General features: G+C 50.3%; 1 protein-coding gene across 1 annotated transcript in view; it reads left to right on the plus strand.

The window, feature by feature from the left end:
- DHX8 (DEAH-box helicase 8) overlaps positions 1–22,562 on the plus strand; it is a 91,063-nt gene that overhangs the window by 63,082 nt on the left and 5,419 nt on the right. Inside the window, exons 18-21 of the mRNA XM_088480727.1 lie at positions 17,873–18,013; positions 18,714–18,869; positions 20,641–20,778; positions 21,045–21,173. Coding sequence (XP_088336853.1) covers positions 17,873–18,013; positions 18,714–18,869; positions 20,641–20,778; positions 21,045–21,173 — 564 coding nt within the window. The remainder of the gene's footprint in view (positions 1–17,872; positions 18,014–18,713; positions 18,870–20,640; positions 20,779–21,044; positions 21,174–22,562) is intronic.

The following is a 22,562-nucleotide window of genomic DNA, read 5'->3' on the forward strand; positions in this document are numbered from 1 at the left end:
CTCCCCCTCTATGCCCCATCAGCCCCAGTTTTTAGAATGTGCCCGAGAGAGCCGGTAGCACATCAGGCTGTCTCCAGCCTTTCCATAAATTTTTATCTTTTTCTTTTGTTTTATAAACAAGCATTGAGGACAGGCAGACTGCTTGCTGTGGCAGTCTGCCTGCTACGGGGGAGCCGCCGGGAGGGTACTGCCACGGCTACTGCAGCCTGTGTCCGGTGACCCTGAGAAGGGGGCTTACAGATGGTGTCATCAGACACTGCGAGGACCCGCCACAGCTGACACTGGCTCGTGTCCGGGTTTCCTCGCCGCCCCCTCAGCCCAGCATCCCGGCCGCAACAGCTTGTAAGTATAACCACTGCTCTGCATTAGCAGGAGCAGTGGATGAATAGCTGGGCTCAGTGACATGCTGTTACTGTTAGCAGAACCCTTGACTACCTCCCCACCCGAAATCTCCACAGATGGTGGTTTTTAAAGAAACGGGTGGCGGATTAATTGGCGCGTCCTGCACACCAGCGGCGCTATTTTAGTAAGGGCTCTCTCTCTCTGCACTCCCTTACAGAAGTTGTTTGGGAGAGTATATGACAGCGCGGTGCTGTCGTGCTGAACCCTTGTTGGTCGGGGCTTCACTCCTGTACGCTCCTTTATACGGAGACTGGATCGCCTTCCCGGCCCACCTCTTATAAAGTAGGTGACTGCCCTGGAGCCATTAACTTGGTCTGGGCACAGCTCTGCATTCTAATGCAGGAAATGCCCTTTGTACCTTCCAGCAGCTCTTCTCTAATACAAAGGAGAAGACGCCGCGTCCCTCTGTACTTACAGCGGGAGCGCTGTGCATCGCTCTGGTACGAGCTGCAGGTGCACGCTCTTAGCATGGGGAGGGACGCTAAAGTGCTCCCTTACATAGCGGTGTATTCCCACCTTTCCAGCTGGTGCTGAGGAGGGCAGCTAAAGCACAGCAGGGTGAAACAAAGGGCGCCAAGCGACCAGCCAGCGCTACAGCAATAGACCGGCTGGGATTATGGAGACTGGGGGCGGGGCTTAGCGATAGCGCAGCTCTCCCAATATACCAGCTCGGGGACCAGATGCTTACACTGTAGAGCTCCCGATATCCGCGGGTCAGCCCTGAAGCAATTGTTATAAAGCAGGCTCCTCTCTATTGCAGCTGCTTCCAAACAGCTACGTAAGGCCTCTGGGCGGAGTGCAGTGCTGACCAGCCGCATGCAAGAGCGCGGCTGTCTCCCGGTTTCCCTCCTTAGGACTGCCTTAACTCCTGCAGCAGGGAGTTCTTCAGTGCAGAAGGTAAAGATGGCTGTCACTGTATGACAGGAGTAATAGTGCTAGCGACAGTGGACAGCTGTTGCTAGCACAATGAGAACTAGCCCAACCCCTTTTGCACATTATAACCGCATAATGCAGTTCTGAGTGGAGCCAGTTTGTTCAGCCGGTACACATCCTGGCTAAAAGCATTGTCTGATATTGTAGCCTGTGGAGGCTACCTCTTGGTGCACATCTTCCTTATAATCACTAAATATATGTACAGTATATATCTCTAAAATGTGTATGTATATTAACAGCCACAGTTCTGGTGCTGCTGCCAGAACTTAGGGTTATAGCATACCCTTAACAGGGTTAGCAGATGACTGCATCCCATCCCCAGGCTCATTCATCACATTGGTTCGCCTTAAAGAAAGGCAGTATCCATGCATAGACTAAATTATAGTCTAGTTTTAAAACCTTCCAGTTCTCACCAGCCTTCTCTGCTTACCTTAGAAGGTATGCATATATACATCTATATAGATTTATATCTTATGTGCTCCGTTTGGCTGCACATGCAAGAAGAAGTTAGTAGCTGCCAGTGTAGTGGTCACTGCCTCACCGCATTGAGTTCGTCTTTTTGAATCCCACTGTAAAAAAGCTGGTTCAACTGGAGCTTAAATGGCTCACCTGATAAGGCGAGTACATCGAGGACAGATGTGTCCCTAGGATCTAAACCAGTCTGGGACAGCACGCTACTAAAATATCCCGCCGTAGCAGAATGACGGCCGCAACGCAGCACATGAGCATGCTCCCTGCGTGGAGGTAAGCCACATGTGTGTGTGTGTGTGTGTGTGTGTGTGTATATATATATATATATATAGAATATATTTGTATTTTATGCTAAGCCCTGCTTTAGAACATATATATGCCTTGAGTGAAATTTGTCCTGGGCTCAATTAAGGTCTTGGCTCAGTTCCTTCCATGGCTCTAACTATTGCTCATGTTCTATTTTTAAGATATTATAATCACCTATTAATCTTGTCTGTAGGTACAGTATGCGTATACATATATGGATATATATATCTATCGCTTTTTATCCTTGCCATAAAGGCAAGGGTAGGATATGTTCTTAGCAGTTTTATGTCTGATACCTAGCTTATTTTAAAAGAAAGATGCAGAGTTTGGAGGCTTTACTCTCCTGATGCGATAGTTTTTACAATTACTCTGCTTTACACTAACTCTCCCTAAGGATTGTTGTGTGTGTGTGTCTGTATGTATATATGTGTAGGTATGCCTATACTTCCACAATCATTAGGTTTACCTATAATTCCACGGATGGGGAGCCGACCTGGGATTACATGAAGCTGTAGGATATATCCATATATATATTTAATCTGACTGCTCGCTTTTGCAGCACGTACAAAAATTGTTTAGGTGGCTCTATAGACTACAGTCATGTTCTGCAGCTTACATTGTGATAGTCACAATTCCCTAAAGCAGTGCTTCTAGTATGGACCCTATACATGTCCTGGGGCCTTCTTGTATGTCCACACATGTATATAAAGACATGCTCTTACACCCTCCTGGGGTTATAGTTCTGTTCCCGTATATCTATAGCACCCCTTTTTGAGGGACCTATTGTTTACACCCCAGTGACGCACTTGGTAGCAAACTTCTAAGACACTAAGCATGCAGGACAATATGTATGTGTGTGTGTGTGTGTATGTATATGTGTATATATATATATATATATATATATATATATATAAAATCTCCTGGTGCAGGAGTCTGACAAGTGAACTTATTACTGTATGTTATGTCTGTGTGTATATATACTGATATATTCACATTCCTTGTATGACTATTTCCTAATAATTGGGAAAACCTGTTTGTAGCCCTAACTGGGGTTATCACTGCAGATATATCCCTTCTTTACTTGGGGATAACTAATGCATTCTATGTCTATATACAGGTACCCTTCTCAGTATAGATTCCGGTACGCCATATTATTGTCTTGTAATGAGCCTCTACAGTGTCCCCTAGGTACATTCCTATCATTACATAGGGAATCCAGGTTCTATTCCTTCCTCAGGGCTTAATTTGTTACATTACAACAGACTGCAGATACTACTCCGAAGCCTAAACGCCAAGGGCCATCCGCTGATATAGGCAGGGTGAGGCCTGGGTTGTATTAGAGGTTCAAATTTAATCCCTCTCGTTGTGACCACTATAAATGTCAGGGGTCACTGGTGGGGATCCATCATCATCAAATATGTGATTTCTACTTCAGGGTCCATAGGGTATCCACAGGATACCTTGGGGTATAGGTGTGACGTCAGTCGCAGGGCACCAAAGAGTTAAGCTTTCAGCCTCCCAGGATGCACTAGGTCCCCCTCCTATACCCCGCCCCCGGGCCAAGGCACCTCAGTTTAGTTTGGTGCCCGGCCGGAGTCGGGTGCACCTGTTGGAGTGGGGGCTAGAAGAGCCCCTGAAGCTTTTTCTTCATGCAGCTGTGGCTGCACATCTGGATGAACAGCATGGACAGTCAGTCCTGACGTCCATGCTGTCTTCCCTACACCCCGCCGGTACCAGAACGCCGGTACTGATCCGGGGATGCTGGTGGGCGTCTGGGGTCACAGCTAGCGGTGACCCCAGATGCTCCGGACCATGGCCGGATTCAAGGGGGACAGAGGTAAGCAGCGGGGTCCCGCGGTGGTTCCCCGCTGATCACATGGTCCTAAGTCCCCAGGCAGGGGGCTCCCTGGGGACTGGCTGCAGTGTGGAGCCAGGCGACCAACCTGCGCTTCCACTACCCCCTGGGACAGCGGACCGCAGCAGAGCGGTAGCGCTGCGGCGTCCCAGGGGTTAAATGCATGCCAGGGGAGCGCGCCTTCTCTGTCTCACAGCCGGCGCCTCCCCCGCTGCACACAGCCCTCTCTGCATGCTGCCGACTGGTCCTGTGGCAGCGCTCCTCCCCCCAGGCCAGCCTCCTCTCTGCTCCTCGGCGGCCATCTTCTCCAGAACGCATGGTGAACGCTGCTGGAAGCGCTGGACGGAAGCATCGTGGTCTGGGTCCCCCCGCATACCTCTCCTCCGCTGTGGCTCAGGTCTGTGTATGCAGCGCTGTGTCCTACCAGGCCCTGTGTCTGTGTAGTTGAGTGATCAGCGCTGTTAGTGCAGGAATTGTTATTTCTCTGCATTGTATGTGACTGTGCTAGCGCTGCCTGTAACTTTTCTTCTCTAAACTGTCAGCTTTATTACTGTCCCTGTTCTTCTGCTAAAGCCCTTGCGGTGCGGTGCTGCAGGGTGGTCTCTCGCCTATTTAATACTTAATTGGTGAGAGAGGTCACATACGTGGTGCCATCATGTCTGAAAGTGATTTTTCCCCTCCGGCTACAGTGTACCACGTGCAAAGTACCGTTAGCGGAGGGGGAGGGTAGCGCGGAGGGCCTTTGCCGGCAGTGTTTGTCCATGGCGCGGCCTATTACGGTTACAGCACCGGTACAGGAGCCGCCCTGGGCTTGTTTCGCTCAGGCGTTAACAGCTTTAGTGGGCCAGTTAGCTCCGCAGCCCGCGTTTACTCCGATGGGTTTGTCCCAGCAGTCTGTGGTGTCGTCACCCATGCAGGGGTTCCCACGACAATTGGTGGTACCCCACAGTCTCCCTATTTCCCCGCTCCCGGGTTCTCAGGAGCCAGCGTGGGTTAACTCCCTGACGAGTTCTGTACAGCACTTGTCGGATGTGTTGCAAGGGGAGTCTGTGATGCGGCCTCATAAAAGGCCGGTGGCGTCTCTGTCCGCTCCTTATGAGGATGACGAAGGGACGTCTGATGATGGGGAGATTCTGGATCCTTACGATCAGGAACCTCTCCATACTAAGGACGCTGATGCTAAGTCCAAAGCATATATTCCTGGACTTATTCGGGCGGTCCGCACAGCCTTGGTGATTGAGGACGCAGTTCCCCCAGCGGCTAAATCGAAGTATGCCTTTTTCAAAGATGTGAAGGGCGATGCCACAGTCTTTCCTCTTTCGGGTCAGTTGGTGGACCATTTAGAGGAGGCGTGGAAACAACCTGGCAAAAGATACCAGCCGCAGAGACGCCTGGCGGTGGCTTATACGTTCGCGGATAATTATTTTGCTAAGTGGGAATCCCCTCCACAGGTGGATTCTCACGTGACCCGTCTTGTCCGTAGTGCCACATTGCCGATGCCATCCATGTCCTCCCTTAAGGATGCTACGGACCGCAAGGTAGAAATCTGCCTGAAGTCCGCTTATTCCCTTGCAGGGGGGGCAGCACGGCCGGCTATGGCCATTTGCTGGGTTGCCAGAGCGATGGAGCGCTGGGCGGATTCATTAGAGGCTTCTTTTGAATCCGACTGTCCGGCCGAACAGGCGGAGTTGATTGGCAATCTCCGTGATTCGGCCACCTACATCAACGAGGCGGCTCTAGACATTAGTACTCTGGTGTCTAGAATTTCTTCAGCAGCGGTAGCTGCTCGTCGCACCTTGTGGCTGCGATCCTGGAAGGCGGACGCAGATTCCAAGAAAGGTCTGGAAGCGTTGCCGTTTACCGGAGAAGTTCTCTTCGGTCCGGATCTGGATAAGATTGTGGCCACGCTGGCGGCAGCCAAATCTGCTTGTCTCCCGTCGGCCGCTGCTCCTTCTGGTTCGGGACCATCGTCCTTTCGGTCATCTAGGGCCCAGGGCAGGCCCAAACCACAGTCGTTTCCTCGACAGGCTGGCCCTAAGAAATCGGTCAAGCCCCGGAAGCAGGCATGGAGTACCAGACGTCCGGCCCCCAAGCCAGATGACAAGCCTGCGGCCTGACGGTCCGGGCCTCCCTTTGGGGGATCCCAGGGTGGGAGGCCGCCTGCTACAGTTCGCCCAGTGTTGGTCGACCACTACGACAGACACTTGGGTTCTGGAGGTGGTTTCCCACGGATACGCCCTCTCCTTCCGGCACAGACCCCCGGCTCGCTTCTTCACCACGGGTCTCCCATCAGACCGGAACAAGGCTACGGAGCTGCGGAAGGTATTGCACACTATGCTCCAGGCTGGAGTTATAGTGGCTGTTCCATTCTCCCAGAGGGGCCAGGGTTTCTATTCAAATCTATTTTTGGTACAGAAACCCAATGGGTCATATCGTCCGATTCTCAACCTCAAAGCACTCAACAAGTCTTTGCGGGTCCCGAAGTTTCGGATGGAGACCCTACGGTCCATCATTCTGGCGCTGGAACCTGGGGACTACTTGGTGTCATGGGACATACAGGACGCTTACCTGCATGTCCCTATTCTTTTGCGCCATCAACCGTTCCTCAGGTTTGCAATCCGCAGCGACCACTTCCAGTTTCGGGCGTTACCTTTTGGCCTGGCAACAGCACCACGTGTTTTCACCAAGGTGATGGCGGTCATGGCGGCTTCTCTGCGGCTGCAGGGAGTCCGCATGTTGCCGTATTTGGACGACCTGTTATTGGTGGCAGGATCTCCAGAGCTCCTGTTACGCCACTTGGACCTGACCATTGCACTGCTGCAACGGCACGGCTGGCTAATCAACTGGCAGAAGTCCACTCTAATCCCGTCTCGGAGGATTCTGCATCTTGGAGCCTTATTGGACTCGGGACAGCAAAGGATCTTCGTGACGGAGGACAAGATCTCTGCTTTACAGTCAAGGGTGCGCAGTTGCCTGCACAGCCGCCGGGTGTCCTTACACTCGGCGATGAGGTTACTGGGCTCCATGGTGTCGGTGTTCGACATGGTGGAATACGCCCAGTTTCACTCCAGACCTCTGCAGCACCTGATCCTGTCCAAGTGGAACGGGCTGCCTCAGTCTCTGAAGTCCCAGACGATTGTGCTCACCCAGGAGGTTCGCCTGTCCCTTGCGTGGTGGTTACAGACGACCCACCTCAACAAGGGACGTCCGTTCTGGGTTCCAAATTGGGTCCTGTTGACAACGGACGCCAGTCTTCGGGGCTGGGGAGCAGTTTCGGGTCCACACTTGTTCCAGGGCAGGTGGACGCCGACAGAAGCGGAGCTTCCAATAAATATCTTTGAACTCCGTGCGGTCTTCAATGCTCTCCAGCAGGCACAGCGGTTTCTCCAGGGTCGCCCGGTGCAGGTCCAGTCGGACAACGCTACCACCGTGGCCTACATAAACAGGCAAGGAGGAACTCGCAGTCGGGCGGCTCTCGTAGACGTCTCTCGGATCCTGGTTTGGGCGGAGCGCAATCTTCCGGCCATATCAGCGGTCTTCATCCCGGGAGTGCTAAATTGGGAGGCGGACTTTCTAAGTCGCCAGGACGTTCATCCGGGGGAATGGTCCCTGCACCCGGACGTTTTTCAACTACTGGTGGACAGGTGGGGTCTTCCAGAAATCGACCTCATGGCGTCCCGGCACAACAACAAGTTGCCGGTGTACGGGTCTCGCACAAGAGACGAAGGGGCGTCTCTGGTGGATGCTCTGTCCGTCCGGTGGACGTTCCGGTTCGCATACCTGTTCCCTCCGGTCTCCCTTCTTCCACGGGTAATCCGGAAATTCAAACAGGAAGGAGGGACGCTCCTGTTGATAGCTCCCGCGTGGCCCAGACGGCACTGGTTCTCAGACCTTCAGGGTCTGTCCGTGGACAGTCCTCTGCGGTTGCCGCTACGACCGGACCTTCTGTCTCAGGGTCCTTGCCTTCACCCGGACCTGACTCGGCTGTCTTTGACGGCGTGGCTGTTGAGACGGCCATGCTGAGGTCCCGGGGGTTTTCCAGCTCTGTGGTGCGTACCATGTTACGAGCTCGGAAACCGTCTTCCGCGAGGATATACCATCGCGTGTGGCATACGTTCTTCCAGTGGTGTCGACCGAGAGGTTATGCACCGCGGGAGTTTCGTCTGTCTCGGATTCTCGCCTTCCTGCAAGCGGGACTAGATCATGGGCTTCGCCTTGCTTCTTTGAAGGTACAGGTTTCGGCCCTATCTGTCTGGTTTCACCGTAGGATTGCTACAATCCCGGATGTGCGCACCTTTATGCAGGGTGTTCTCCGCATTCAGCCGCCCTTTGTTCCACCTGTGGCGCCTTGGGATTTGGCTGTGGTCCTGAGGGCTCTCCAAGGACCGCCGTTTGAACCACTGGGCTCAGTGGATCTTAAATGGCTAACAGCTAAGACTGTTTTCCTTCTGGCCATTGCTTCGGCCAGACGTGTTTCTGAGTTAGGGGCTCTTTCTTGTAGACCCCCTTTCTTGGTTTTTTATGGGAACAGGGCAGTGCTCCGCACTCGGCCCGAGTTTCTTCCCAAAGTTGTTTCCCAGTTTCATGTTAACGAGGAAATAGTTGTTCCGGCCTTTAACTCACCGGGTCTTTCCGTGGGTGAGGCCTCTTTGGATGTTGTGCGGGCCTTAAGGACTTATGTTGACCGCACTTCTTCGTTTAGGAAGTCGGACGCTTTGTTTGTCCTCTATGGCTTCCATAAAAAGGGTTGGCCTGCTTTAAAGCAAACTTTGGCAGCCTGGATCCGTATGGCTATTTCTGAAGCTTATCTTCATGAAGGCCTACCGGTCCCTCCTTCTCTGAAGGCTCATTCCACTAGGTCTGTGGGTCCTTCGTGGGCAGCTCGACGTGGTGCCTCGGCAGTTCAGATCTGCAAGGCTGCTACGTGGTCTTCTGTCCATACCTTCGTGAGGTATTACAGGTTTGACACCTTCGCCTCTCAGGATGCTTCCTTCGGGCGGCGGATTCTCCTTTCTGCACAGGAGCGTCCCCACCCTTAAAGGATACTGCTTTGGGACATCCCCAAGGTATCCTGTGGATACCCTATGGACCCTGAAGTAGAAAATATGAGATATGGTAAGAACTTACCCTTGTTATCTCTATTTCTACGAAGTCCATAGGGTTCCACAGGATACCTTGGGGTATAGGTGTGACGTCAGTCGCAGGGCACCAAAGAGTTAAGCTTTCAGCCTCCCAGGATGCACTAGGTCCCCCTCCTATACCCCGCCCCCGGGCCAAGGCACCTCAGTTTAGTTTGGTGCCCGGCCGGAGTCGGGTGCACCTGTTGGAGTGGGGGCTAGAAGAGCCCCTGAAGCTTTTTCTTCATGCAGCTGTGGCTGCACATCTGGATGAACAGCATGGACAGTCAGTCCTGACGTCCATGCTGTCTTCCCTACACCCCGCCGGTACCAGAACGCCGGTACTGATCCGGGGATGCTGGTGGGCGTCTGGGGTCACAGCTAGCGGTGACCCCAGATGCTCCGGACCATGGCCGGATTCAAGGGGGACAGAGGTAAGCAGCGGGGTCCCGCGGTGGGTCCCCGCTGATCACATGGTCCTAAGTCCCCAGGCAGGGGGCTCCCTGGGGACTGGCTGCAGCGTGGAGCCAGGCGACCAACCTGCGCTTCCACTACCCCCTGGGACAGCGGACCGCAGCAGAGCGGTAGCGCTGCGGCGTCCCAGGGGTTAAATGCATGCCAGGGGAGCGCGCCTTCCCTGTCTCACAGCCGGCGCCTCCCCCGCTGCACACAGCCCTCTCTGCATTCTGCCGACTGGTCCTGTGGCAGCGCTCCTCCCCCAGGCCAGCCTCCTCTCTGCTCCTCGGCGGCCATCTTCTCCAGAACGCATGGTGAACGCTGCTGGAAGCGCTGGACGGAAGCATCGTGGTCTGGGTCCCCCCGCATACCTCTCCTCCGCTGTGGCTCAGGTCTGTGTATGCAGCGCTGTGTCCTATCAGGCCCTGTGTCTGTGTAGTTGAGTGATCAGCGCTGTTAGTGCAGGAATTGTTATTTCTCTGCATTGTATGTGACTGTGCTAGCGCTGCCTGTAACTTTTCTTCTCTAAACTGTCAGCTTTATTACTGTCCCTGTTCTTCTGCTAAAGCCCTTGCGGTGCGGTGCTGCAGGGTGGTCTCTCGCCTATTTAATACTTAATTGGTGAGAGAGGTCACATACGTGGTGCCATCATGTCTGAAAGTGATTTTTCCCCTCCGGCTACAGTGTACCACGTGCAAAGTACCGTTAGCGGAGGGGGAGGGTAGCGCGGAGGGCCTTTGCCGGCAGTGTTTGTCCATGGCGCGGCCTATTACGGTTACAGCACCGGTACAGGAGCCGCCCTGGGCTTGTTTCGCTCAGGCGTTAACAGCTTTAGTGGGCCAGTTAGCTCCGCAGCCCGCGTTTACTCCGATGGGTTTGTCCCAGCAGTCTGTGGTGTCGTCACCCATGCAGGGGTTCCCACGACAATTGGTGGTACCCCACAGTCTCCCTATTTCCCCGCTCCCGGGTTCTCAGGAGCCAGCGTGGGTTAACTCCTTGACGAGTTCTGTACAGCACTTGTCGGATGTGTTGCAAGGGGAGTCTGTGATGCGGCCTCATAAAAGGCCGGTGGCGTCTCTGTCCGCTCCTTATGAGGATGACGAAGGGACGTCTGATGATGGGGAGATTCTGGATCCTTACGATCAGGAACCTCTCCATACTAAGGACGCTGATGCTAAGTCCAAAGCATATATTCCTGGACTTATTCGGGCGGTCCGCACAGCCTTGGTGATTGAGGACGCAGTTCCCCCAGCGGCTAAATCGAAGTATGCCTTTTTCAAAGATGTGAAGGGCGATGCCACAGTCTTTCCTCTTTCGGGTCAGTTGGTGGACCATTTAGAGGAGGCGTGGAAACAACCTGGCAAAAGATACCAGCCGCAGAGACGCCTGGCGGTGGCTTATACGTTCGCGGATAATTATTTTGCTAAGTGGGAATCCCCTCCACAGGTGGATTCTCACGTGACCCGTCTTGTCCGTAGTGCCACATTGCCGATGCCATCCATGTCCTCCCTTAAGGATGCTACGGACCGCAAGGTAGAAATCTGCCTGAAGTCCGCTTATTCCCTTGCAGGGGGGGCAGCACGGCCGGCTATGGCCATTTGCTGGGTTGCCAGAGCGATGGAGCGCTGGGCGGATTCATTAGAGGCTTCTTTTGAATCCGACTGTCCGGCCGAACAGGCGGAGTTGATTGGCAATCTCCGTGATTCGGCCACCTACATCAACGAGGCGGCTCTAGACATTAGTACTCTGGTGTCTAGAATTTCTTCAGCAGCGGTAGCTGCTCGTCGCACCTTGTGGCTGCGATCCTGGAAGGCGGACGCAGATTCCAAGAAAGGTCTGGAAGCGTTGCCGTTTACCGGAGAAGTTCTCTTCGGTCCGGATCTGGATAAGATTGTGGCCACGCTGGCGGCAGCCAAATCTGCTTGTCTCCCGTCGGCCGCTGCTCCTTCTGGTTCGGGACCATCGTCCTTTCGGTCATCTAGGGCCCAGGGCAGGCCCAAACCACAGTCGTTTCCTCGACAGGCTGGCCCTAAGAAATCGGTCAAGCCCCGGAAGCAGGCATGGAGTACCAGACGTCCGGCCCCCAAGCCAGATGACAAGCCTGCGGCCTGACGGTCCGGGCCTCCCTTTGGGGGATCCCAGGGTGGGAGGCCGCCTGCTACAGTTAGCCCAGTGTTGGTCGACCACTACGACAGACACTTGGGTTCTGGAGGTGGTTTCCCACGGATACGCCCTCTCCTTCCGGCACAGACCCCCGGCTCGCTTCTTCACCACGGGTCTCCCATCAGACCGGAACAAGGCTACGGAGCTGCGGAAGGTATTGCACACTATGCTCCAGGCTGGAGTTATAGTGGCTGTTCCATTCTCCCAGAGGGGCCAGGGTTTCTATTCAAATCTATTTTTGGTACAGAAACCCAATGGGTCATATCGTCCGATTCTCAACCTCAAAGCACTCAACAAGTCTTTGCGGGTCCCGAAGTTTCGGATGGAGACCCTACGGTCCATCATTCTGGCGCTGGAACCTGGGGACTACTTGGTGTCATGGGACATACAGGACGCTTACCTGCATGTCCCTATTCTTTTGCGCCATCAACAGTTCCTCAGGTTTGCAATCCGCAGCGACCACTTCCAGTTTCGGGCGTTACCTTTTGGCCTGGCAACAGCACCACGTGTTTTCACCAAGGTGATGGCGGTCATGGCGGCTTCTCTGCGGCTGCAGGGAGTCCGCATGTTGCCGTATTTGGACGACCTGTTATTGGTGGCAGGATCTCCAGAGCTCCTGTTACGCCACTTGGACCTGACCATTGCACTGCTGCAACGGCACGGCTGGCTAATCAACTGGCAGAAGTCCACTCCAATCCCGTCTCGGAGGATTCTGCATCTTGGAGCCTTATTGGACTCGGGACAGCAAAGGATCTTCGTGACGGAGGACAAGATCTCTGCTTTACAGTCAAGGGTGCGCAGTTGCCTGCACAGCCGCCGGGTGTCCTTACACTCGGCGATGAGGTTACTGGGCTCCATGGTGTCGGTGTTCGACATGGTGGAATACGCCCAGTTTCACTCCAGACCTCTGCAGCACCTGATCCTGTCCAAGTGGAACGGGCTGCCTCAGTCTCTGAAGTCCCAGACGATTGTGCTCACCCAGGAGGTTCGCCTGTCCCTTGCGTGGTGGTTACAGACGACCCACCTCAACAAGGGACGTCCGTTCTGGGTTCCAAATTGGGTCCTGTTGACAACGGACGCCAGTCTTCGGGGCTGGGGAGCAGTTTCGGGTCCACACTTGTTCCAGGGCAGGTGGACGCCGACAGAAGCGGAGCTTCCAATAAATATCTTTGAACTCCGTGCGGTCTTCAATGCTCTCCAGCAGGCACAGCGGTTTCTCCAGGGTCGCCCGGTGCAGGTCCAGTCGGACAACGCTACCACCGTGGCCTACATAAACAGGCAAGGAGGAACTCGCAGTCGGGCGGCTCTCGTAGACGTCTCTCGGATCCTGGTTTGGGCGGAGCGCAATCTTCCGGCCATATCAGCGGTCTTCATCCCGGGAGTGCTAAATTGGGAGGCGGACTTTCTAAGTCGCCAGGACGTTCATCCGGGGGAATGGTCCCTGCACCCGGACGTTTTTCAACTACTGGTGGACAGGTGGGGTCTTCCAGAAATCGACCTCATGGCGTCCCGGCACAACAACAAGTTGCCGGTGTACGGGTCTCGCACAAGAGACGAAGGGGCGTCTCTGGTGGATGCTCTGTCCGTCCGGTGGACGTTCCGGTTCGCATACCTGTTCCCTCCGGTCTCCCTTCTTCCACGGGTAATCCGGAAATTCAAACAGGAAGGAGGGACGCTCCTGTTGATAGCTCCCGCGTGGCCCAGACGGCACTGGTTCTCAGACCTTCAGGGTCTGTCCGTGGACAGTCCTCTGCGGTTGCCGCTACGACCGGACCTTCTGTCTCAGGGTCCTTGCCTTCACCCGGACCTGACTCGGCTGTCTTTGACGGCGTGGCTGTTGAGACGGCCATGCTGAGGTCCCGGGGGTTTTCCAGCTCTGTGGTGCGTACCATGTTACGAGCTCGGAAACCGTCTTCCGCGAGGATATACCATCGCGTGTGGCATACGTTCTTCCAGTGGTGTCGACCGAGAGGTTATGCACCGCGGGAGTTTCGTCTGTCTCGGATTCTCGCCTTCCTGCAAGCGGGACTAGATCATGGGCTTCGCCTTGCTTCTTTGAAGGTACAGGTTTCGGCCCTATCTGTCTGGTTTCACCGTAGGATTGCTACAATCCCGGATGTGCGCACCTTTATGCAGGGTGTTCTCCGCATTCAGCCGCCCTTTGTTCCACCTGTGGCGCCTTGGGATTTGGCTGTGGTCCTGAGGGCTCTCCAAGGACCGCCGTTTGAACCACTGGGCTCAGTGGATCTTAAATGGCTAACAGCTAAGACTGTTTTCCTTCTGGCCATTGCTTCGGCCAGACGTGTTTCTGAGTTAGGGGCTCTTTCTTGTAGACCCCCTTTCTTGGTTTTTTATGGGAACAGGGCAGTGCTCCGCACTCGGCCCGAGTTTCTTCCCAAAGTTGTTTCCCAGTTTCATGTTAACGAGGAAATAGTTGTTCCGGCCTTTAACTCACCGGGTCTTTCCGTGGGTGAGGCCTCTTTGGATGTTGTGCGGGCCTTAAGGACTTATGTTGACCGCACTTCTTCGTTTAGGAAGTCGGACGCTTTGTTTGTCCTCTATGGCTTCCGTAAAAAGGGTTGGCCTGCTTTAAAGCAAACTTTGGCAGCCTGGATCCGTATGGCTATTTCTGAAGCTTATCTTCATGAAGGCCTACCGGTCCCTCCTTCTCTGAAGGCTCATTCCACTAGGTCTGTGGGTCCTTCGTGGGCAGCTCGACGTGGTGCCTCGGCAGTTCAGATCTGCAAGGCTGCTACGTGGTCTTCTGTCCATACCTTCGTGAGGTATTACAGGTTTGACACCTTCGCCTCTCAGGATGCTTCCTTCGGGCGGCGGATTCTCCTTTCTGCACAGGAGCGTCCCCACCCTTAAAGGATACTGCTTTGGGACATCCCCAAGGTATCCTGTGGATACCCTATGGACCCTGAAGTAGAAAATATGAGATATGGTAAGAACTTACCCTTGTTATCTCTATTTCTACGAAGTCCATAGGGTTCCACAGGACTCCCGCCCTGTCGCACCTGTGCTGCAGATGGGCTTTGCTCTGGTCACCGGTTTTCCGTCTCCCTCTGGTGAGAATGTGATTCTTGTATGTGTCCAGATCTTTGTTCTCTCTCTTCCTTCTCCTCCTCCGGCCTATGGCTTGGTAACTAACTGAGGTGCCTTGGCCCGGGGGCGGGGTATAGGAGGGGGACCTAGTGCATCCTGGGAGGCTGAAAGCTTAACTCTTTGGTGCCCTGCGACTGACGTCACACCTATACCCCAAGGTATCCTGTGGAACCCTATGGACTTCGTAGAAATAGAGATAACAAGGGTAAGTTCTTACCATATCTCATATTATTTCTATGTGTATCTTGACCGGTAAAGGGTCTTAATTAATTTCTTTTGCTATCCTACCTCTTGGCTAATGAGCATTTTACCATTATAAGTGTTAATGTAAGGATACTTGCACTAGGTATATGTATAATCTATATATGGATGCACATCCCTAATGGGACAAGCTCAGCTATAGAGTCCTGTTGTACGACCTTCTTGTCTCCGCTAACATTCTGCTAGTCTCTACAGTATTTTCTTCTGCAACATATCCAGACTGAAATCTGCGCTGTAGAGCATTGGTTCGTAGCCACTGAAGTTACTCGCTATACCTGACGAGGTGGGTTGATGTGAGATGGAAAAGGTCAGTGACTTTCTACATAGCATCCAGAGGGCTTCTGCTCACTCACAGGTGAGTGGACTTACTCCTCTAAAGCCTCGGAAGATGCTCCTATTTCATGCAACCTCCCATTACATAGCGTTTTCTCCCTTCCGCACCCTAGCGGCTGTCCTTGCAGCCTTCAGTTGGCTCTACACTTTAGAGCTTTCCTGGCATGTGGGTGCATAGTTCCAACATTGAGATAAGTTACTCTATTCTCCTAGAATCTGTTAGGAAAGTAAATCTATGGGCTATTGCACATCTTTACAGTAAAGTGTGACAGTCACTATATTCCACGCAGTTGGTCTAGTTGGTTTTCCTGTTCAGTATCTGATATTTTCATTACACTGACGGATACCTATGTGGTTGACCTAGTGCTCTAGCTTCCCTATATTGGTAACTCTCCTTGGGGGGGCTGTTGCATCCGTCCTCTGTTCGGGCCAGCAGTTGGTACTGACTACGCGCTTCCATCATGTTGGAAGTGGTCTGTTGTCTGGGGTTTGTTGCTGTGGGTTTCTTTTCAGCTGCAGGGTTTTAGTTGCTGTTTTATCCCTCTGTTTCCAGAATGGGTTGTACTGCTTTCTGACACCCTGAAAGAAATTGTAGTCTCAATCCTTCCGGAGCTGCCTCTTCCTCATGCCCAGTAAGTTCTCAACTCGTTTAAAACTTCTATGGTCTAACCCTTCTGCTGGTTGACAGCCTTGTAATAGTTGGACCTCATGAATGGTTCATCGCGACTGTTCAGTCTTGACTTTTGCCTCCCTGTATACTCTTTGTTAGGAGTCTGTGGACAGGATCAGCTCTGTATCTGTAGATTGCTTTCGTTATACATGCATACATACACACACATATATATATATATATATATATATATATATATATATATGTATATCTATCCAGCAGTGCTGGGATTCTGCTGTCATGCGACTGTTGCAGCTTCCTGTTTTAAGCTCTGGTACGGTTTTCTCGAGATTTGTCCTTGTGTTACTGCCCTTCTATGGATTCTGGTTGGGGCTGTCTGCTACCAACAGTCTGGCTTAGTGTTTTCAGCTGAGCTTACGGTGTTTTGTTGATTCTCATCTGCAGGTGTTCTCTCGCTAGCCATTTTATTCCATTCGACTTACGCTGTATGTTGTGGAATTTCTGTGGCTGTTCATCAAGGAGTTCTGATTGTCTTCTGTGCTCTACGACACTTGTTCCTCAGCTCTTGCCTTTACATTGGGCCTACGGTTCTTGGCAGTCCCTGTTTCGGTTTTGCATCGGGATCGGCAAGTTCTCCGCGCTTCCCACCCGGGAGGTTGGCTTTGGGACGTCCCCACTGTCTTGAACTCCAGTGTCCCCTAGTGGATGAAGGAGAAAATAGGATTTTGGTACTTACCGATAAATCCCTTTCTCCGATTCCACAGGGGACACTGGACGCCCGCCCAGCGCTGCGTACCTGCCGTTTTTTCTTTGGTTCCTTATATGGTTGTGTGACTGCATGTGTTCCCTGCAGTGGGTTCCTCTGTTCTCCTTCAGTCGGTCTTGTTCCGTTCTGTGGTCTTCTCCTCCTAGTTTTCCTGTTGTCCTCCGTCTCCTCTCGGGCTCAGTTCTTAAACTGGGGCTGATGGGGCATAGAGGGGGAGGAGCCAGTCACACTTCTAAATTATTTAAAGTGCCAGGCTCTACTCTACCACCGTCTATACCCCACTGTCTTGAACTCCAGTGTTCCCTGTGGAATCGGAGAAAGGGATTTATCGGTAAGTACCAAAATCCTATTTTATCTCCACCACAACTGGAAGAAGATTCCATAGTTTTATTATTCTCTAAAAATGGCAAATAAAAATTTGTCAACTTCCTAACTGCAATTTCAGTATATCCGCCTGTTCTAGAAATACTCCCATTTTTAAACAATATTGCATTCTTGAACTCTGTACTATATTTGAATGTTTGTATAATATCACATCCGCCCGTCGTCTCTGCTAAGCTGAACATGCTCGGCTCTTTCCTGATGAGTTTAGAAAAGCAGCAGATACACCCTTGTTATTAGCCCTCTGGAGATGGGGCTTCCTCAACCATATGCTGAACTTGAGGCGAGGTCTTACCAGTGACCTATCAAGTGACAATATAACCTTCCTGCTACTAATACCTCTTCTGTACAGCCAAGTATTTCATTGGCTTTTCCCACAGAAATATTTGTAAAATAAGGAAATATTGCAGTTAACGGGCACAAACATAATTTGGAATAAGAAAACATTCTGAGGGGTCTGTCACATTCGGTGCGAGTTTGCATCATGAAACTTGCATACATAGCGTGACTGCGCATGCCTTTGAAATGTGAGATCCTATTAGATATGCTAATTTGCAGGTCTTGCGGTAAAATGAGTCAGCAATTGTTAATCAGCAAATTGGTCTTTCCAGTATTTTAGGGTACTGAAAAATGTTCCAAATTATGCTCTATGCCCAAGGCTGTAATGTAATGCCTCTTTCTATTTGCAGGTTGTCATTGCCACCAACATTGCAGAAACTTCCCTTACGATCGATGGGATCTACTATGTGGTGGACCCTGGGTTTGTAAAGCAGAAAGTCTACAACTCCAAAACTGGGATTGATCAGCTGGTGGTCACTCCCATCTCACAGGTGAGAAACAGGAATTTGCCTCTTTCCTGGGCTAAGGTGGGCTTTAATGTCAGTTTATCAGTAACTGGATGTGTGGTCAGTAGTGTTTTTCTCATTTATTAATGAATCCTCTCAGGGCAGCTGCAGACGCACTCAGCAACAGATAACGCTATTAGCATTTTACTAATAATACATCGTACTGTGACCTTAACTATAAAAGAGCTTCATAGAATACTCCATTTTAGTTGTATTTTGCTATAGGTTAATATCTGTATTTATGTGATTGGTGTACGGGGACTGGTCACTTGCATTACAGCACTTAATGTATTTTAAATGAGCTCAACAGTGTGTGCTGAGAACACCTAGACGTGAGGAGAATGTCCTATAAAGTGATTGCTGCTTAGCCACATGAGAAAAGTGGGTACAATTTTAATATTATATGCAAGGCAGATTGTTTTGCTTCCATCTAACTTGATAGCCTGCAGTTGTGTTGATGCGCCCCCACTGTACTTAGTTTATGTGAGAATGCCCCTTTATAGCAGTTACACCTCATCAGCAAGTGAAGATGTGTCTGACTCTGCATGACCCTGTACTTGCATATGCTTGGTTACTGAGCATGCCCAGTGCAAAAACACTCCAGCTACACACTGCAAATAGGCGTTAAGTTCAGCTCTGCATCAGACGAATTGTTTAAATATGGAATACTCTTCTCTATCCACAGGCTCAGGCCAAGCAGAGAGCAGGCAGAGCAGGAAGGACAGGTCCTGGGAAGTGTTACCGCCTTTACACTGAGCGTGCCTATCGGGATGAGATGCTTACCACCAATGTGCCTGAAATCCAGAGAACCAACTTGGCCAGCACAGTCTTGTCACTTAAGGTATAGTAGAACTATCAAATTAATACAGTTGTGGTGTTATAATACATTTGGATATAGATAATAAAAATATAATGTGTGTATTATATTGTAATATACTAGAATATACTATTTTAAATGATATGGTTAAGAGGTTCAGTTCTTCAGACTAAACGACCAGAATGGGGAAGAAATGTGATGTTATGTGACTTTGAACACGGAATTATTGTTGGTGCCAGATGTGGGTTTATTATCTCAGGCTACTAATCTGGGATTTTCACATACAACAGTCTCTAGTGTTTATAGAGAATGGTGCGCAAAAGAGAAAATTTGTACCGTAACTTTGGGTGAGAACACCTTGTTAATGAGAGGTCAGTGAAGATTGGCCAGACTGGTTCAAGATGACTGGAGAATGATGGTAACTGAAACAGTGCTATGCAGAAGAGCATCTCTGAACACACAGCAACAGCTAAGGACAGGAAACTGAGGCCACAGTGGGCACAGATTCACTAAAACTGGACAGTTCATTAGAAACAACGCTGCTGCTGCAACATGAAAGATGGTAGGGTCAGAATTCAGGCTGGTGTAATGGTGTGGGGAATGTATTATTTGCACACATTAGGACCCTTAACACCAATTGAACATTGTTTACATGCTACATTATTGCTGACCGTGTGCATCTCTTTATGACCACAGCCTACCCATCTTCTAATGGCTACTGCCTGCATAATAATGCCACAAAGCACATATCGGGCCTGATTCTGACTCGCGCAAAGTGATTGCCTGATTTACAACCTTATGCTAATTCGAGTGATCTGTTAAACTAATGTGGGGGTTTGTGCTCATGCATGCTAGCCATCGTAGCAGTCATCATTAGTACCTGCACTTGCGCTAGCCCTGTGCTAGGTGTTGACTCAGAATTGGACAGAACGTTTAATACATTCCCAGGAGACTCACACGATGCATTTGCACTGCCACCACACAGTTCCCTCCCCGAAATGCTCCATTTCAAGGAAAGACCGATCTGGCCAAGTTCCTTCCCACTCATAGGACAAACATATGCAAAAAGGCATAAATTCACTTTCTGCGCATGAGCTGTAAGCAAAAACTTGCCAATTGAGATCTGTCAGACTCAGGCTCATCTCAAGCTGGATCTATGCAGGTGGGTCACTAGAACACCTTTGGCATGTCCATAAATGTGCAGCCATCGAATCTGCAAGTGCATGATGCTATCACTTTTTCTCTTTCCCTTTCTCTCTCTCTCTCACTTCTTTGCGCACTCTCTACTTCTTGCGGACTCTCTTCTCGCATGCTTTCATTTTCTGTCTCGCTCTCCCCTCCCAGCGGGCTGGCTCGCTCTCCCCTCCCCTCATACCCCCCTTATTCCTCTTCCTCTCCTTACCCCACTCTTCCCACAACTTCTCTCTCTCCTCCTACACTCCCTTTCCCCCTCCCCTCTCTCTTGCTCTCTTTCTGATAGGGTCCTCCAACCAAACAAAATGTATCGAAGTTACAATAGGACATTGTCCAGTGACCATTACTGTGGTCCAGCTGTCCAAACAAAGGCTTAATGGAACATTCCTGCATGAATAGGAATTTTATGGTGACAGGACGTCAATAAAAACAATCGGCTTTCGAAAGGATCCATCTGAAACGGAGAGTAGTGCTGAACCTGTGCATCTATATACTTCAACTATTGCATGGGAATATTTAATGTTCTAAATATGTATAAATGCAGACATTTTTGTTTTTTTATTACAAATAACAATAATGACCTTTCTTGTTCTATTTTAAGGCTATGGGTATCAATGATTTGCTATCTTTTGATTTCATGGATGCCCCCCCTATGGAGACCCTCATCACAGCCATGGAGCAGCTGTACACCCTTGGAGCACTAGATGATGAAGGCTTGCTAACACGTCTAGGGAGGAGGGTAAGCACACCTTAGTGGTAACAGGTATCCAACTGCTTTCTCTCAATGTTTCTGTTTGCACCACAAAATCTAAAACTTTCCTTAATTCAAAACTTTCCTTCACTATAGTTTAATTGCCATAAATCTTGTCATAAATGTACATCTGAAAGTCACAACGTATTTGAACATAAGCCAGAATGTCTACTGTTTTTTTTTTTTTTTTTAATATATTCTGATGCCTGTTTGTGGTGGCAAATGCACTAATATCATGTTCATGTCTTCTACAGATGGCAGAATTTCCCCTGGAGCCTATGCTGTGTAAGATGCTGATCATGTCCGTACATCTCGGCTGCAGTGAGGAGATGCTGACTATTGTGTCTATGCTGTCTGTTCAGAATGTCTTCTACAGACCTAAGGTAGAACACACGCACTTCTAAAGTAGATTTTATTATACAAAATGTTGGGACAGTACTAGGTTATGTGAAGTCAGTGTGAAGAACTCGGTGAGCCGTGTGTTTTTGTCTCTGTTCCTTTAATTTTAATCCTATATGAATAAGTTAAGAACCATACATTAGTCTAAAAATAAATAACTTCATTATCTTCGTTATGTGAGTGCATAATCTGCACTACACCTCTCTGAAACATACAGTGCCTTGCAAGTATTCACCCCACTTGGCTGCTTACCTTTTTTGTTACATTACAACCTGTAATTTTTTATTTTTTTTAGTCTTCATTTTATGTGATGGATCTGCACAAAATAGTCTAATTTGGTGAAGTGAAATGAGAAAAATATATATAAAAAAGAATCTTTATAAATAAAATTCTGAAAATTGGCATGTGCATATGTAATCACCCTCTTTGCTATGAAGCCCCTCAAAAGTTCTGGCGCAACCAATTACCTTCAGAAGTCACATAATTAGTGAAATGAAGTCCACCTGTGTGAAATCTAAGTGTCACATGATCTGTCAGTATAAACACACCTTTTCTGAAAGAGGCTGCAACACCACTAAGCAAGAGGCATCACACCATGAAGACCAGGGAGCTCTCCAAACAAGCAAACAAGGCAGGGACAAAGTTGTTGAGGAGTACAATTCTGGGTTGGGTTATAAAAAAAAAAAAATTTAAAAAAATATCCAAATCTTTGATGATCCCACGGAGCACCATCAAATCCATCATCATCAAATGGAAAGAACATGGTAGCACAACAAACCTGCCAAGAGAGGGCGCCCACCAAAACTCAGACCGGGCAAGGAGGGCATTAATCAGAGAGGCAGAACAGAGACCAAAGGTAACCCTGAAGGAGCTGCAGAGTTCCACAGCAGAGACTGGTGTATCTGTGCATGTGACCACAATAAGCCGTACACTCCATAGAGTTGGGCTTTATGGAAGAGTGGCCAGTAGAAAGCCATTGCTTAGTGATATAAATAATAAGACACTATTTGAGTTTGCCAAAAGGTATGTGGGCGACTCCCCAAATGTATGGAGGAACGTGCTCTGGTCAGATGAGACTAAAATTTAACTTTTCGGCCACCAAGGAAAACGCTATGTCTGGCGCAAGCCCAACACATCCCAACAACCCAAGAACACCATCCCCACAGTGAAACATGGTGGTGGCAGCATCATGCTGTGGGGATGTTTTTCAACAGCAGGGACTGGGAAACTGATTCAAGTAGAGGGAAAGATGGATGCTGCTAAATACAGGGATATTCTTGAGCAAAACCTGTTTGTCTGCCTGTGATTTGAGACTGGGACGGAGGTTTACCTTCCAGCAGGACAATGACCCGAGGCATGCTGCTAAAGCAATA

Source organism: Taudactylus pleione, unplaced genomic scaffold (genome assembly GCF_031769625.1).
Source record: "Taudactylus pleione unplaced genomic scaffold, aTauple2 ptg000256l, whole genome shotgun sequence".
Lineage (NCBI taxonomy): Eukaryota > Metazoa > Chordata > Amphibia > Anura > Myobatrachidae > Taudactylus > Taudactylus pleione.